Genomic DNA, 18003 nt, shown 5'->3' on the forward strand with positions numbered 1-18003 from the left:
ATGTGTGCTTGAGTGGCCTTTTTCTGCACAAAGCAGCCAGAATAATGTGCCTCCTTTGCCCACACTTGTGTCATAATATAGATTACTGACTTTGCTTTCAGCAAAATGACTAAATGTTGCAGTTATTCTAAAGAGGAAGAAGGCATTTGCTCCTCCACGCACCAACCAGGCCAGATGTTTGTGGCCTGAATGGTGTTTGTGCAAGAAATTGCAGAAATCTACTTATCAGTAAGGGATCTCTAATTCCACTGCAAGAAAAAAAAATGCCTGCAGAAAATGACATAAATATGGAAGCCTTATCAACAAGTGAGCACTAAGTGCTGGCTTGAATTAAAAAGAACAGAGAATAAGTGCCATAAGCTAAACAGATATCAGGTGACTGAAGGTGACTTTCCCCTTGAAGTCCGAAGGACCAGCACACAAAAACAACGGACAGAGTAGAAGAAGGACGACGTAGACAGAAGCGCTGAACTAACAACTTTTATTTCAGGAGAAGCAGGAAGTACATATATATAAAGCCTTTATCAGGCTCCATGACATAGAAGGCAAGAGAAGAGCCAATTTTCAAAGTGATAAACATGAGTCAAATGATATCACAGAGTTAAAGGCGTGACAGGTGAATTAAGTTTGCCCGCACAACTGTTATCTGCCATTCATTCAGGCGCAAGCGCCAAAGGGTTACCAAGAAGAACAGCCAACAAGAACTCTGTCCGTTGTTTTTGTGCGCTGGTCTTTCGGACTTCATGGATAACCGCCTAGCCCAACAGCAAGTGTTGCTAAAGTTCATTTCCCCTTGAGTCACAGTATGTGTGGAAAATTGCTTTTAGACTCCAACTCATGAAAACAAGCTGCCTTCATCATTTATTGCCTTCACTACATGACTGTTCAAAATTTCCAATCAGCTTCTACATTAAAAACCGAAACAGTTAAAGGCAAACATCATCCTCTCCTTAATGAATTAAATCTTTCCACTTACATGCAATGAACAAAATGGCAAAAGCACAGCTCAAAAATGAGAAAAAAAAAGCTGGTACAATACATACAATTTAATTAAAAGGTGATGGATTTTAAATTAAATGAACTTTAAATTCAACTTAAATGCATATCAAAGGTCAATTTACTTAAAAATGACGGAATGCACCTCTGATGCTCAAGCGCAAAAGTCAAAACTTGCCTCACCCTCCACAGGTACAGATGCAGCTTCAGCTCTCAATTGCAATACAGCAGTCCATATGCTTTTGACAATCTGCTTACACATAGCACTGCACAGCCATCACCTCGGCATACTTGCAGCTGCTCCCTTTGGCTTCTTGGGTGGGTTTACCCACTGAAAAAAGTTGCATCGAGCATTTGGGTCTGACGAATGGCCCTCAGGTCGTGGGCAAACAAAAAACTGGCGACCAAGATTGGGGCCTGGCTTTTTCACTGTTCTTAGAAGACAGCGTTCACTATGGCCTTTGCAGAGGGGGGCAACAGGGGGACCCTTAAGTAGGCATTTCCAAGCATGGGCAGGATTTGTGTCGTTCACACAGCTCTGCACAGCACTGCCTTGTTCAGGCTGAGACCAGTCATTTATAGTGTCTGACTGTGAATCCGTTACATCCATCGAAGTAAGCGTTTCAATACTCTCTTCCACCTTACTACCATTCGCAACGGTTGCTCCTGATGCATTGGGATCAGGCTGGTTCACTTCAGTCTTCCTCCTCTCTCCGTTTTGCACAACAAAGAACCCTTTCAACGTAGACTGTCCACTTTTGGAAACCTTCAACTTCTTTGCTGGCTGCCTACCGTTTTCAACACAGTTTCTAGGCAGGGTTCCAGATGACTGCACTGTGCTATCAGTGGATGCAGTGCGTCCTTTGCAGAGAAATTCAGCTATGCTTTGCTGACGGCCTAAAAACTCAGGCCAGTGTCTCGTGGAACTTGATGGGCAATGTGGCGAAGCCAGAGGTGCAGAGACAAAGGTGGCTTTGACTGGGCAGTGATCGGAGCCAAGAACATCAGGCAGGACTTCACTGCTGCTTAAGAAGGGCAGCAGTGCATCACTGCAGAGTATGTAGTCAATGCGTGTGCCGTAGTTGGTCTGGCGGGCACCCAGCCGGGTGTTCCAGCATGTGAATGCCTTCTCAGCAGCAGGGTGAAGGGTCCTGAATGTGTCATGAAAGCAGGGCTTGTCAGATTCACCTGCACAGGTTGTAACACATTGGAACATTATGGCAAAATATGGCAAAAAAAAATAACACAAGACATGATGAAGCAGGCAGCTTTGCAGTTGATCAGTGATTATCATTTTGGGACTAATGACACCCCGTTAGAATTCTGTTCTTCTTAAATATGAAACGCAAAATGAGAATGCACATGATGCCTCTTATCCTTGACGCTGGTTAAACTTCTGTTTTATGCAGATGTGTGACACACTAAATGATGCACAGGGCACAGATCCAGCACAGCCATAACGTCTGTACATCAGTTTTATTTTGACAGTACTCGCCTATGGAGCCAAAACATGGAGGCAAATAAGAAAGCTTGAGAGTAAATGGATGAGAGTGCAGCATGCTATGGACAAGAAAACAACAGGAGTGACCTTGCAAGACAAAAAAGAGCAATGTGAGCTAAAGAACCGACACAAATTAATGATACTCAAGCAGAATTCAAGAAGAAAAACTGACAGGCAATTACAATAGTCCGTAACGCGAAATTAGAGTGCAGCTCTTCACAGGCCACCTGCAACAGCTGGCAGGTGGAGAGCTACACTGCTAGCCACCCTCCGGGATCCTCACGTGGCAGCCACTTCCAGTTGTCCATTCCTCTGCTCTCACTGTGGCAGGTGGCGTGTTGCTTGGCTACTACCTGCCACGGTTGCCAGGTGGCTTGTTACGCTGATGCCGATGGCTACAAGACCAAATACAGGAACGGGGACTTAAGAGCTGTGCTCAAAAAAATGTATCTGGGTGGGACACGTAATGTGGCAGAGTGAATTCTAAGTGAAGGAACAAGGCTGAGTGGAAAACGCAGCCAGAGTGAATTCCAAGTGAAGGAACAATGCTGAGGAGAAAACGCAGCCCGGGGTGACTGAAAAGTCAAGCGGAGAGATGAGATAAGAAGTCTGCTGGGGATAGGGAACAGAGCAGGGATAAATGAAGAACATCAGGAAAGGCTTTTGTTCCGTAGTAGAGGTTACACGGCTGCTGATAATGATGATACCTTCTGCCAATTCCAGCTGATTTGCACCATCCTGACCCACGAGAAACTTGCTCAGCCACTGCCGTCCAGGGTTTGCGTAGAAGTCCTGCACACAAAGGCATCTATGAGCATGCATCCGGCTTTTCGCTTCTTAATATCCCTTAATTACCTCGTCCTCTGACGGGTCACAGTGGTCGATCTTGTGGTGTGAGGTGTTCAGGTCCCCCAGTATGATCACCTCTCTGCATTTGCATTTTCCATTCAATGTGTGCGTTGTATTTTGCAAGTGACGACCACATGCAAGAGACTGGACCATAACTCACATTCCGCTTGCTAGCAATGTCCTAGCGCGGAGTTCAAGTAAGCTGTAAAAATCCAACTTCATCTGGCCCCGCTCAGGCCTGTCTGGATCAGCACGTGGACAGTAGACATTCATGACGGCCACCTTCTTGACTTCTTCACCAAACCTAAATGCAAGTGAGCACACTGGGTAATCTACAACAACGAATGAACTTCATCTCAATATAACATCCCCTGCTAGTTCTTCTTAACTTTTATTTTGCTGTCTTTAACAATGTGCATTCTTCATTAATATCAAATGTCCTTCTTAAGCTCCACACACCAAATTTCTTTGCTTCATAACTCAACTATAAAACACGAAATTTCCTTCAAAACAAAAGGTCGTGAGATATTCATAGCGCTTCCAGGGACCCAGAAAAATGCGCTTTAACTGACCTTCTGCAAAAACGTTTCATGTAAGCGAGGTATGCGCTTAGTATAATGTAAACATAAGTGCGAGAATTTAATGAGTGTTTTAGAGACACTGAAACTTACTTAGCATGGTGCAATGTCAACACAGCACGTCCCTCGCCGTCAACAGTGCCGAGAAATTTGCTGTCAAAGGCGGAAACATCACCGTAACAGGCCACGTTATCACAACACTGCGGACTAGACCAAGCACTGGTCAGCCCTTCTTCCGCTGCAAAGGGTCGACAGCTGTCCTTGCAGAACGTTGCCACCCCCGAGTAACCACTCTGGTAACGTGGGAACGAAAAGTAGGCACTGTAGCCATCCACGATCGCCCACTTTTCCTCCAGAACGCATCCTGTGAAAAAAAGAGAGGCATGGGGTAAGCGCAATGAACACTTGTAGCCTGCTGTAAGGGAAGCTTTTGTCTTCGCTCACGTTCACAGCCAGCGTCTTTTCAGTGTGACGACGCCTGCGACGTAAGTTACACAAAAGTTAGTAACGGGTGTACAAATGAAAGGCAGGCGGCTCTTTACGTTGGCGTAAAACCACTCAGGAAGAAACGCGCCCTAGTAAAGGTAGGCATACTTATTTTCTCGATGCTAGACTTACAAGTGTCGTTAGTATGTCCTGCACATATGTCCACATATGATGAAAATGCCAAAGTGAAACAAAAACAACAGCCAGAGCAAAGAACATTGAGAATTGAGCAGAGGTTCATGCTGCTGTAAGCTTCGTCCTTATGAACGAGGGAGTTGGTCAAAGTAGACATTTCTTACGCGTTGCTTTTGTTTCTTGAAAGCAAATTATGTCGGCGTCCAGATCACGCAAGACGTCTTTCATACTCGTCTTCAGGGATCGGAGCCCATTAATATTCCAGCTCACAAGTTTCATTTCATATTTGATGAAGCAATCACCGCGGAGTTTAAAAACACGCTTACGCGCCTAGCAAAACTGGATTGAACTGGCTTGGCTGCTGTCTTCGTCTAGTTCTGCTAAATGCTGCCAACCGAATAACGGTTCTCGACAACAAAGAGATACGCAACGTTGTGACGACTCGCTAATGCTGCAGGGCTCGCAGAGTAAACATATTGACTAGAAGATACTTGGAAGAACTCATAAACATTATTATCCAAGATATTTTAACACTGACTTCAGCTGAGGATATTGTCTGAAGGCTGGCTGAGTATCTGTCTCGCATCTCGCTGGACATATGAACCGCGCCCTAAAGGAAAGAATGAGGAGGGAGTGAGAGGAATAAAAAGTGCCATAGTGGAGGGCTGCGGAATAATTTTGACCACCTGGGCATCTTTAAAGTGCACTGACATCACGCAGCACATAGGCGCCTTTTGAGTTTCGCCTCTATCGAAACGCGGCCGTCGCGGCCGTGTTGGATTCAGCCCGTACCGGCTCAGTATCCGAGCGCCTTAACCCCTTAGCCGCGGTGGCAGGTCTATGCTTTTAGCACGAGCAGAATTTCTTTTCGATGCGTTCTCTATAGAGTTCGAACACAAATTCGTAGCCTCCCTGGAACATGCTCTTGCTCGCGCTCACGCGTGCTTGTAGCGTCCGCGTTTCTCGCATATAAATATGCTTGCGCCAAGGTTACCGCCCTCATTCCTTGCATCCGTCCTAGCGACCTCACCGGAAACACGATGCACAACTGGCAGGTTTAGCCGAATTGAAAGTCCTTTATTAGGTAAGGAAGGTACATGGCCATGGGAGGGGTTACAAGGAATAGGCAGATTCTTGAATGTTTGCACGGTCGTGCAGCCACCTCGCGTTGCTCTGATCAGGCTACTAAGGGAGCCATACCTTTAGAGTCCACCCGCCGCGGTGGCTCAGTGGCTAGGGCGCTCGACTACTGATCCGGAGTTCCCGGGTTCGAACCCGACCGCGGCTGAAGCGTTTTTATGGAGGAAAAACGCTAAGGCGCCTGTGTGCTGTGCGATGTCAGTGCATGTTAAAGATCCCCAGGCAGTCGAAATTATTCCGTAGCCCTCCACTACGGCACCCCTTTCTTCCTTTCTTCTTTCACTCCCTCCTTTATCCCTTCCCTTACGGCGCGGTTCAGGTGTCCAACGATATATGAGACAGATACTGCGCCATTTCCTTCCCCGAAAAAAACAATTATTATTATTATTATTATTAGAGTCAGTCGCTAGAAGGGAGCGGTAGTTCAAACGGTAGGGTGCGATCTCGGAACGTCAAGAGGTTACGTGGCGTCGTCTACAGACGAGATCGATACGCACCCCATCACTCCTCGCGCACATTTATCCGGATCTATACAACCCGAACTGCAAACACTGTGGCCAACGAGCCAACTGCGATCACATCCTGTGGTATTGTAAAATAGAGCCACCTCCGGGTGGTCTAGTTACCGCTTCTTCTCTCGAGCGGTGGGAGGTCGTGCTGACTATGACTAGCTCTGACCCCAGAGCGCAAGTTCTGGCGGTGGAGTATAGGCTGACAAAGTCGTGGAGGACTGTGTACTCTCAACCACTTAACGCGACCTCTTACCAAGCTCTTTCCGGCGAATAAAATGTTTTGCAATCAAACGTCCTGCGGCGAAGCCAGGGCAGTCCCACAGAAGGTGGGATATGTCGTCGCACGGTAGCATCGTACAATGAGGGCACGTAATCATTTCCTCTGCGTAGCGACGCCAGCGAGCAAGAATACGGGGCATATAAGTCGCATGGGCGATGAGCTTATTCAAAAAGACCTCCCGGCATCAGGTGGAAGTGGTCTTGGGCTTAAAAGGTGAGGCGGGCGTGGCCCCCTGCATTCGACGTTGACTCAGGATGCAAGACAAGTCCGTGTGTAGTGCATCAGGGCAAGTGAAGGGGTGTACTGCCCGCTCAAGGTCAAATAAGGATGAGACAGAGGGGGTGAGGAGGTAAACATGGACATCCCACCTACCGAAGCAGCAGCGGCGTGTGCCGCCGCATTGCCCCCTGACTCGTCCGTGTAATCATGAGTCCATTGAATGACGATAGTTTTGGTCGCACGTTCATAGCGTTGAATTATGGCCGTGGCATATGCGCCCGAGAGGGAAGGGTTGTCTTCACATACCCAGGCCATGGAGGCAAAGTCGTTGGCGACTGCGGCGGTAGTGTACATGCCAAATGTATCAGGGAGTCATGTGTCGTCGGTGATGGGCAGTGGGGAGTTCTCGAGGAGTGTCAGAGTCACGGTATATAGGTCGGCGATGAAGGCTTGTGACCACTGACATCTCCCAAGGGGAAAGGAATGCGTATAGAACATGGGTGTCGTCGTTGCGCTGTCGATCCCAGACCAGTAGACGCCTCCGTTGGAGAGTGTTTTCTTGCCTTATTTGATCATGTATCTGGGTTTCGGAGCAATCGTAACGGGCGATGGAAGAGCGACCGAAGCTTTCCGCAGACGGAGGTATTTCGCTCGTTAGGCAAGTTGGGCAATGTAAACAATTACTAAAGAAATACCATACCATACCATAACCGGCTTGCCCGTCTACTTGTAGCTCTACTCAGCACGTGCTGCAATCCAACCGATATTCCAAACCACTAATACGAAGTTCTCAGCCTGAAGGTGGTTATCTCGTCAATGAAGTCAGAAGAGAAGAAGATGCACTACGTGGGCAGCCATGCGAGAAGACGCAAACAACGAAAACAGCTGATTCCACGAGCTTTGGCTGTCTCGTGAGGCAGACGCGAGACAGCCACCGACGACTCTGCACACAGAACTGTGCGGCAAATCCAGCAGCAGCAGCAGAAGCCGTTCAAATCATCTGGACGCCTCCTCGCTTTCCAGCGGAGCCTCGGCAGTCATGGAGGGCAGGACTCCCAAGCGCTCCAAGCATACACCCACGAAATCCAAGGTATTCGAAACCGCAATGGCGTACGCACGCGCCTGCGTCGACGCTTTCGGCTGAGCTCGCGGAGCAATATCGTCCATCTAGTTGACATGGACCTTACAACGGTAGCGCAGAAGTGATTCCGTCGATGCAATCGTGCTGCACCGAAAAAATCATTTTGGAAATGTGTTCGGGGAAAGTGGCCATTGTGGAGTGGTTTTATACAGGGAATAAGTGGTACCTTCTTGTTGCTTACTTTCCCCGGTTATGAAACGCGCTCCGTCTTTGGTTGTTGCTTTGAAAACATGCCTTTCAGCTGTAAACGCCTCTGACTCTCCACATGCGCTGTTTTGGCTGGTTCATGTGATGCACCTGAGGTTGCTGTAGTTGATAGGCGAGAGCTTAGATAGTAGACCGGATGCACATGTACACATGATGTATTTGGCAACGTTTCACTCTGTTTTCATTTCATTCGGTCCCAAAGTCACGAAAGAAACATGAAATGTGGAAGCAGTGGCCAACCGCAGGGACGGCCGGTCAGGACGTGGCTTCGCCGCTAGCCAGCCCACCGCGCCGCATCCAGTCCGGCCGCGTCACAACGACCGCGCTCCGCTATTTGCCCGAGCGAGCACCTGAGTTTCTTGCCCAAGGTGGAAGCAGAACCGATGTAGCTCAGGTCGTTGAGAGAAAACTGACGCCAACCAATATTTTATTATTGCCCAACGTTTCGGAACCAACTCGGTCCCTTCTTCCGGGGTGACTGAAATGTGCGCCAGCGGCAGTGTAGGGCTTAACGTAGGGCTTAACTTCCGTAGAAGATATTTTAATAATAATATTTTAGTTCAAGCTCAGGTCGTCAGTCATGTCAAACGCGCTCTCGATGCTACGTGATTCGCCTTTTTCGGTCTGCGGCATGGGACTGATAAAGGCGCGCTGCTTTCACGGCCAGCATGGCATAATCTGTAAGTGGGTAGGTGACCGGGAGCAGTAAGCATTGGCGAAAGACCAACTGAAACGAAAGCATGCCCCGAGGGCCATTTTAACGTGACAGCGTTATGGAGCTTGTGTCGCAGAAAAGTCGGTGTCGTCGGCGTCGGCCGTGAGCGAAAAATCCCTCTTCTCCGTGAGCGAAAAATCTCTCCTCCTTCTCCTCGCAATGTACGCCACTGCCCCAACAAAATTGAAAAAGGATATGGCGCAGTAACTGTCTCACATGTATAGGTGGACACCTGAACCGGTTTTGAGGAAAGGAACTGGCTTAGTAATGAACTGTCTCGCATATATCGGTGGACACCCGAACCGCGCTGTAAGAGGTTTGACCTCTGGCTCATTTGAAGGCCAAACTCAGCGCCTCCCGCTCGTCTCGTTCGGGCGCAGTGGGGCCGTGCGGGCACGCAGAATCCCGGGGTGAGCGGCGAACAACGCATCACACATCCAAAGCGCGCTCACCACGAAGCTTGCGGCTTGCTGCCCGTTCGTTCGGCGCGGAAGCTATGCTGGCGTTCGTGGCATCTGGTTTGTCGAGAACGATGTGCCGACGGTCTACGACTGCAACTTGAGTCCCGCGCGTTTCGGCAAGGCGCCTGGCAGCGCTTCTACGTGGTTTGCCGCTCCGCGCATCCGTTTCACCGTACGTACGTAGCAGACCGATTTGTCTAACGGGCAAGGCGTCGCGCCGAATGGGCGATGGTGTTCCGTGGACTCCCTGGCAGTGCTGCAACACGCTGTCGCGTTCCACTCTTAAAGGCGAAGCGTAAGCGTCCTCCAAATTTTTTTTTAAGCGAAAGCTTTACTACGCCAGCTAGCGAGCCATTTCGGCTCGTCGCGCCGCATACCGTATACCGTATGCCATATGTCGTATGCCGTATGCCGTGGCCGACATTGAGCCGCCGTTGCCTAGCAACACCGCAGCCGCGCTCCAACAGATGGCGCCGCCGTCGACGCCGCTGCCGTCGCCGCTCGCTCCACCAGATGTGCTCCGCTGGGGTAGAGGGAGAGGAGGTGTCGCTTCGCGGTGGGTATACATGTAGTATATTCGCTTCGCCTCAGTGTATTGTAGTCGTTATGGAGAGGGCGAAAGAGACGCAACAACGACAGAACGAAGCGAGGAAGAGACAATGCGCTCAAGAGAAGCCGGAAGAACGCGCCGCGCGGAAGCGTCGTAACGAAGATGCAGCTAGAAGAAGTCGAGTCACGTCCCTGAGTGATTCTTCAACTGCAGAAGAAACCGGTTTGAGTTCTCGAGAGCGTCGGAATGAGACGCTGCGTAGACGGTATGCCGAGGAAACGAAACCTTCGCAATTCAACTAGGGTTAACCAGAGCTAAACCACAGCCAATTTCTTTTTTTTTTGTACACCGAGGGCAACTCCATACAATTCTTGTTCTCAGTAAAAATTGATTCTCTGACTCCTTGTGGGCATTTTGACACTTGTCCGACAGAAGGGAGAGGGGGAAATAACTAATTTGCACCCGTCAAAAATGGCGGGGGAGAAGGCTATAGCCTAAACCCCAATTCATTCCCCTACCCCTAGCTGCTCCAATGACCCCCTCCTCGTGAAGCGTGCGCATGAGCCAGCCTAGGCTTCCCTCAATACTTAGTATTTTGGTTTGCAAGTTTTCTTGCCTTTCTCCATTATTATCTACCGATTCCTTCAGGGCCCTAATGTCTGCCCCGAGCCTGTCCGAGTCTGCTGAGCCTATCATTTTAGCCCTCCTCTTACTACGAGAGCCTCGCTTTCTGCTCTCCTCTTCCTCAATTGCCGACGGGAGGGGTCCCCTTAAATTTAACTCTTCTAAATGCTTAACCCCCAGCCTTAGCTCTGCATTCTCCTTTTCAATCTTTTCCAGATTCATGAGTAGCATTTATTACCGCATTTATGGCCATAAATTTATGGCCAAAAGACGCATTTATGGCCGAGAAATTTGAATTTTAAATTACTCCCGCCACTCTAATTAAAGTTGTGACGTCCATGCGAAACGTGCTGGTTGCCGCCGTTTTGAAGTGAACGGCGCTGTAGCCTAACCATTGGTATCCGTTGTCGACGCATGGATTTATTTACTTTCGTAATCGGCCGGTGATGGCGACAGCTGTAATTCGTTTTGTGGTCTTATCTAGATTATAAATGCTGTGTCCCCCCCCCCCTAATTTCTAGCGGCTGAAGCTGAAGGGTGGAAAAAATTCTATTGCTCGCCAGCGGACATGCGAAATTATGTAGACCTTGATTTATTCACAAATGAAAATTGGGTCACTGACCAGCACCATGAGCACATTCTTTCCGAAGGTGAACGGAAGGCCCTCGAGTCGCTGAGAAAGAAGGAAGATATTGCAATTCTGCCCGCAGACAAAGGAAATGTGACTGTTGTGCTTGACCGGTCTGCGTACCACTCAAAAATGTCAGAGATGCTCGAGGACGCGACAACCTACTGCAAGCTCAGTAAGGACCCTACGTCCAAAATACAGTCCCGCTTGCAAGTGATCCTGTCTGACATATTCAGTGGTCTTCCGCCTTCTCAAAGAAAACTGTACTACAGGCTTCTTTGCACTAAAGGATCCGCTCCGGCAATATATGGCTTGCCGAAAATTCACAAAAGTGGTACTCCGCTAAGGCCAATCGTGGATTTCACCAGGTCGCCTCTTTTCCGTCTATCCGGTTATCTGCACAAAGTGTTGGCTCCGTTGGTGGGACCAACAGCGACGCACATCAAGAATTCGCAAGACTTTATTGAAAAAGTCAAGGATGTCGTCCTCGAAGAAAGCGATGTGCTCGTTTCCTTTGATGTATGTTCCCTGTTCACAAGTGTCCCGGTCGATCTTGCTGTGGAAACCTGCAAGGAGCTCATAAAAAGCGACCCCTCATTTCCCGATCGCACGCCGTTGAGCGTCAGCGAGATCAGCGAATTGCTTCATTTCTGCTTAGCCAATACGTATTTTTCTTACAACGGCACAGTGTACAAGCAGATCTTCGGAACCGCAATGGGAGCGTCCATTTCAGTCACGGCTGCCAACCTGACAATGGAGTCTATTGAACAGAAAGCCCTGAACTCGTTCACACATCGTCCAAAGGTGTTTCTGAGGTATGTTGATGACTGCTTTTGCATTTTAAACAAGCAGCACATTCACAGCTTCCTTGAACACCTGAATGCCGTAGAGCCATCCATAAATTTCACTTTGGAAGAGGAAGCGAACGGCACGATCCCGTTCTTGGATGTGCTCGTCAAACGTGATGCGCATCGGTTAGCCTTCAGCGTCTTCCGAAAAGCAACGCACACGGGGAGATACCTGGATTTTGATTCCGCTCATCCTACGGCTCACAAGCGTTCAGTGGTTGCGTCACTTGTCAACCGTGCTAAAAACATCTGTTCCGACCCGGTCAGCCTTGGCAACGAGATGAAGCTTATACAGCACGATCTTGAGCGATACGGCTACCCTAAAAATTTTACCAGCAAAGTCACCAAGAAAGCCACCTACACACGAGGAGCACAACAGCTGACAAAAAAAGATAAAACGTGCTGCGATTCCCTACGTGCGTCAGATCAGCGAGGCCCTTTCTAGGATTTTCCGTAAACACGAAGTGCACATTGCACACGTGCCAACTAGCAAACTGCGAGCCGATGTGGTCAACGTGAAGGACCCGCTACCACGTGCCAAGTTCCCTGGCGTTGTTTATAGGATCCCTTGCAGCGACTGCCCCTCCGTCTACATTGGCGAAACCGGGAACTTCCAGCGGCGCATGAAGGAGCACCAGGGCGACGTCAGAAACAAGCGTGCAGCAAAAAATGCAGTTGCAGAGCACGTGCTGTCCACTGGCCACGAGATTGGCTGGGATGAGGTGGAAACCTTGGCGACGGAAAGAAACCTATCTGCAAGACTTCATCTAGAATCCCTAATCATCCAGACAAGGCCAACACGCTAAACAAGAATCAGGGCACGCTGCATCCTATCTACGTGAAAAGATTGCAGAAGATTCTGAAGCGTATATGACCATTCCTTCTTCTGTGACAGCCTCATTGTGAACAAGGGCCCCGTATGGGACCCGAAACGTCATTTTTCATCTTTCGACTTGGTCAGTGACCCAATTTTCATTTGTGAATAAATCATGCTTCGCCCTGACCAGACGGTGTTCCGTCGAACCTTGGACTATATGTAGACCTTTCCATCGCCTACACGCAGAAGTTAATGCACCTGCTGTCCTTGGAATTTTTGGAGCAAGTGGAGAGCTCTTGAAACTGCCTCCATCTTGCTTGTGACAGGTGCACAGAACCTATTAGCGAAGAACATGGCGACGCACAGGAAGCACTGCAGGTATTTCTTTTTACTTATGCGTGTAGTCGAAGAGAAGGCCTAACAAACGTGTAAGTCTGATACTACGCTATGAGAGTGAGAGTAGTTCAAAAACTGCTTACGTGTTGCGCTTTTTGAAGTGTCAATCAAAAATGATTTTCTCTTTTCACTTGATTTTTTTGGAGCGCAGAAAGGTCCCGAGAAGCGTGGAAAGCAAGATAAACGGGACTACGAGAAGCGTGACGAGAATCGTGAACGCTCAAGAACAGACCGCGAAAAACGCGACCATGAAAAACTCTCCAAGTCAGGAGGATCCAAGGTGGCGCCGCCCGCGAAGACTAAAGGTGTCATGGTGAGCATCTTGGTCGGAGATATAATATATAATTGGTTTTTGGGGAAAGGAAATGGCGCAGTATCTGTCTCATATATCGTTGGACACCTGAACCGCGCCGTAAGGGAAGGGATAAGGGAGGGAGTGAAAGAAAGAAAGAAAGGAAGGAAGAAAGAGGTGCCCGTAGTGGAGGGCTTCTGGGGATTTTTAACGTGCACTGACATCGCACAGCACACGGGCGCCTTAGCGTTTTTCCTCCATAAAAACGCAGCCGGAGAAAACATCTTGGTCGGAGAAAACATCAACTTTTCAAATTCTTTGTTGTTGTTTGCCGCTTGCTTGTGGCGCGGCAGCCACTGTGGTTGTCCATTTCTATCACTTATTACCGCAGTTTCATTCAATCCCGAGCTTCCAGAATTTGATACGGATGCGTAGCCCTTGGATAATGGGACAGAGGAATGCCCTTTTGCGTACACATCGGAATCAAATACCGCCGGCTTTCTCGTGTACGCCGGCTTTCTCGTGTAAATAGCTGTTATATACCATGTGTTTCAGGGAAACCCGTCATTAATTTTAAAAAAATAGGCTTCTTGAGCCCTTAAGACCACTCCTGCGGCATAGTAATACCAGTGCTGGCGGACGTCAGAAAACAGGTGAATGATGTTAACTACTAAACTGGCTAAGTAATTTCTATTTTCTTTTTAACTATTACAGTTAGGTGCCTGGTTGCAATTAGAGATTTGTAGACGGCCATTAGTGATAGCCATATCAGTTTTTAAAGTTTCGAAAACGCGATTACCCTCGGCCGTGTAGCTAAACAAATTTTAGCCACCTCGCGCCAAAAGACACGCGCTTTTGAAAAGCCCGCGCCCAACGCAACGCCCCTCAACGTACGTCACTGCATGGCATAAAAGCCACGTGACCTTTTCTGTCCCGCCTGCGCTGCCCCATTACCTCGTCCTTGTTTTCCTGGTAACATTTGTCACAGGTGGCACATACCTCCATGACGAATTATAATAACATAAGCGTATCAAAGACTGAACGAAAATATGGAGGACTATGGAACTTATGTCTGCGTTCGTAGCGGCGCTGGCATCTTCTAATTTCGGGGTTTTATACGTATTGATACCAGTTCATCCCTGCTTTTTATTCGGCTATAAACAAAAAAAATTTCATCGATTCAAAAGGATGCGTGGATTTATTAAGACGTGCCTTTCTGTGCAAATCTGACCCTTTTTATTTATTGTTTCAGACATCTGAGGAGAACGCTGTCGATCTATTTCCCCTACCTGATGCCACGTCGGTAAGAAACTGAAAGTCGTGCTAAAATATCTACTCACACTTGCTTCAATAACGCTATAGTCGTCGAACAGAAAAGCTGTGTTGCTTCATGTCCCAGCTTTGCAGAAGCCGACACAGGCATACGTGCTCGGCTCTTTTGAGGGAACAGCGGCGCACGTTAAGAGAGATACCAGTTGATATTGAATGATATACTTTTTTTAACTATAATATGTTGCTGTTGCGCCCAACATTCACTGTGCGAATTCCGGAGGAACCAGCGTGACATATTTTGATTCATTGCAGGAAGCTATGCCAACGCGATTATGCTGTTTTAGTGGGCCTGAAGCCCACATATGGTTATTCGCCAGACACGTAGTGGTGTGCGCTAATTACTAATGAACTTTCGGGGCACACTATACTGGATAGCCCTGTGCCAGTGGACTGATGAATTTAAGCGCAGTTTCATCAAACAATATTGACGCAGAGTGAGGAGAAATGTACCTGGAGTTTCATACGTCCCGATAGAGCATATAATAATTGGTTTTTGGGGCAGGAAATGGCGCAGTGTCTGTCTCAAAAATCGTTGGACACCTGAACCGCGCCGTAGGGGAAGGAATAAAGATTGAGTGAAAGTAGAAAGGAAGAAGGAGGTGCCGTAGTGGAGGGCTCCGGAATAATTTCGACCACCTGGGGATCTTTAACGTGCACTGACATCGCACAGCACACGGGCGCCTTAGCGTTTTTCCTCCATAAAAAATGCAGCCGCCGCGGTCTGGTTCGAACCCGGGAACTCCGGGTCAGTAGCCGAGCGCCCTAACCACTGAGCCACTGCGGCGGGTTCCCGATAGAGCAGAAAACACACTTTTTACTCACTGAAGCCATACTCGTCGCAAGTTGGCACAGATGGCTTACGTAACCAGTCATTACATCGAAGCGAGGTCGAGGACTTAGTTTTACCAGCGAAATCGCATAGGACGCTCGACAGGGATGACGGATAAGAGTAAACGGAATTGTAAGTTGACCTACACTTTCTTTCCGTGACAAAAATTGTCGTATGACCCTTGCGGAGGAAACAGGAGAGTGAGATTGAGTTTCGCTAAACCAGCAACTTTTACCATTGGCCACGGCCTTTTCGACGCGCCAGCGGACAAAAAAAAAGTGTTATGTATATAGTATCTGTACATTGGCTGTTGTGTGATGGATACCGCACGCCTTTTCACAATTTATCCGTTTACGGGGCTCCAAATTCTCCGTTGTTCAGCATTGGTGATGACAGTCTCAGAGGAAGCAGACAACATAAGTTGTCCTTGGTCCGCTCCAACTCCATTGGAGAGTTCCCTAATGATAATAGCCGCAGCAAGTATCGATAGCGTCACCAGTTTTATGTGAATGTGGTGCCTCTAGATAGTGACGAGCAAATCGCGCGATTTAGCAGGCATCACAAATCAGTGGTATAAGGAACTGTGCGGAAGAGCAGGCGAAGAGTTGGTCCTCCCAAGGCTCGCTCAGTCCTACACACTTTAGTCCGCACTGCGCGAAGGACGCACTGGGTGGTGTGCTATAGCGTTCTATTCGAGTGACTTGGCGCTCGAAACAATATCATGCTGCGCGTGTGATTGTGTTCTCCTGGTGGATCAAAAGGCTCTGCAAAGTAGAGGCTGCTGCTGGACGCTGTTCCAGCGCCCTGGACAATTAGTGTGTGAAGGACTATGCATACGAGAAGATGGCACCGGTCCCCCGGAGATACCCGCCAAATACGCCGGGTGCATTCTGTTTGATGCTGAGAAGATGGCGGACTGCCCTGTGCCTCAACCGGTATAGCTGCACGGGCTTGTCGTGCCTAGTTGTGTTGAAAGCAACGACAGTGTATCTGGGCTTGCTGTTCATTGGTTAAGCGGGCTAGGCATTAAGAAATCCGAACTTGTCTCGCGCCAGTTAGCAATTTTTTTTGTTTCAATTATGCCTCGTAACAACCAACAAAGTGTAACTGAAGTCGGGCTTGAGTTGCTTTGAGTGCAAATGACAACATATGTCGCCTGCAAATCTCCTTTCATGACACGTCATTCCTTACAAATCACACAGAGCGGGAGCCACTACAAGCCAGTCCACATCACTGGCGGTGAAGATAAGTTTGGGAGTTAATTATAATCGATAACTACCGCTTTAGTTATCATTGTTTGCTCTACAAAGGCAAGCGTAGCAGGGGGCGGCAGAAAGTTAGGTGGTTGGACGGGATAAAGAAGTTTTCGGGATTGGGACGGCCGCAGCTGGCACAGGAGAGGGTTAACTGGAGAGATACAGGATAGCCCTTTGTGTTGCAGTGGGCGAAGTAAGGCTCATGATGATGATGATGCTGTTTGCTATACACGAGCTTCTGTAGGACAAACAGTGAACCAGGTGAGACTACGCCACTAACGACATGTACGTGGGACAACTGCTTGGGCGATTTTGAGAATGCCTTCTGAGGCCTCGCAGTAACGAAGGGACACAAGAGTGATACGATAACCTACGGAGTCGGAAACTGTTAAGTCCAGAACGTTGGGACATGCTGATCGCATCTTCGCCCTATGTTATGACATGTCAGCTAGGACGTCAGTTAATACAGATCAAACATGCCCTGTCGCTGTGCTTCGGATGTACTGTTTCCAGCCATAACTGCCTGTAGCCCGTACAATTCACGCCACACTTGCTGTTTGGTTACAGTATTATATTGAAGGCGTGTGGCCACAAGGGTAGGAAATACAACTGGAGAAAATGTTCCCGCAATATTCTTGACCCAACTCGTAAACAGATCTCGTAAGCAGTCGTCACGAAATACGCAGGCAGATAAGCCTAAGGGCTAAATACAGGGAGAATCCGGTTTGCCTCGCGCTTGAACGACTGTCGCGGCCTGCTTGCTTCGTCATAAATACCAACATCACTGCACTAGCCAGTGCTGTAGAAGCGTTTGATGCCTGAGATGGCGCTTGCTAATGCTACCGAGACAAGGAAAGGATAGAACGTATTCTAGTTTAGTCGGACGACGTGCAGCACTAAGTGAGGCGAGGGAGTCAAAAACAGGGGTAGCAACCAAGCACGGAAAGTACAGGTAACACGTCAAAAGATTCGGTGAGAACAAAGCGGAGGTATATGTTTAGCGTAGAGAAAGTTTTATGGAGTCAAGGAGAGGTCCAGTGTTCGGGCTCGTACTTTAGGCTATACGACAGCAGCTGCCTCATCTTGCAGCGAGGAGGCTCTGTGCCCAGTGACTTGCTATTAGCTCAGTAGCATGGACGCAGATAAGCTCTTCCTGCTGGGCAGTTATCATAGGTAGTTGACTTTTATATCAGTAAATTTTTGCTGCTTAC

General features: G+C 48.5%; 2 protein-coding genes across 2 annotated transcripts; one reads left to right on the forward strand and one right to left on the reverse strand.

Moving 5' to 3' along the window:
* Nucleotides 1-844: 844 nt before the first annotated feature.
* LOC144098849 (DNA-(apurinic or apyrimidinic site) endonuclease 2-like) lies at nt 845-4897 on the reverse strand. Its single transcript, XM_077631759.1, has 6 exons — nt 4710-4897; nt 4018-4288; nt 3507-3650; nt 3353-3425; nt 3205-3289; nt 845-2184 (listed from the first exon to the last, which is right to left on the reverse strand). The coding sequence occupies exons 1-6, from the start codon at nt 4822-4824 to the stop codon at nt 1274-1276; spliced, it is 1599 nt and encodes a 532-aa protein (XP_077487885.1). The 5' UTR covers nt 4825-4897; the 3' UTR covers nt 845-1273.
* A 2735-nt stretch (nt 4898-7632) lies between these two features.
* On the forward strand, nt 7633-16477 carry LOC144097640 (uncharacterized). The gene is made up of 4 exons (XM_077630293.1): nt 7633-7786; nt 13235-13396; nt 14628-14678; nt 16298-16477. The coding sequence occupies exons 1-4, from the start codon at nt 7736-7738 to the stop codon at nt 16475-16477; spliced, it is 444 nt and encodes a 147-aa protein (XP_077486419.1). The 5' UTR covers nt 7633-7735.
* The last annotated feature ends 1526 nt before the right edge of the window (nt 16478-18003 follow it).

This window comes from Amblyomma americanum, chromosome 7, assembly GCF_052857255.1.
Source record: "Amblyomma americanum isolate KBUSLIRL-KWMA chromosome 7, ASM5285725v1, whole genome shotgun sequence".
Taxonomy (NCBI): Eukaryota; Metazoa; Arthropoda; class Arachnida; order Ixodida; family Ixodidae; genus Amblyomma; species Amblyomma americanum.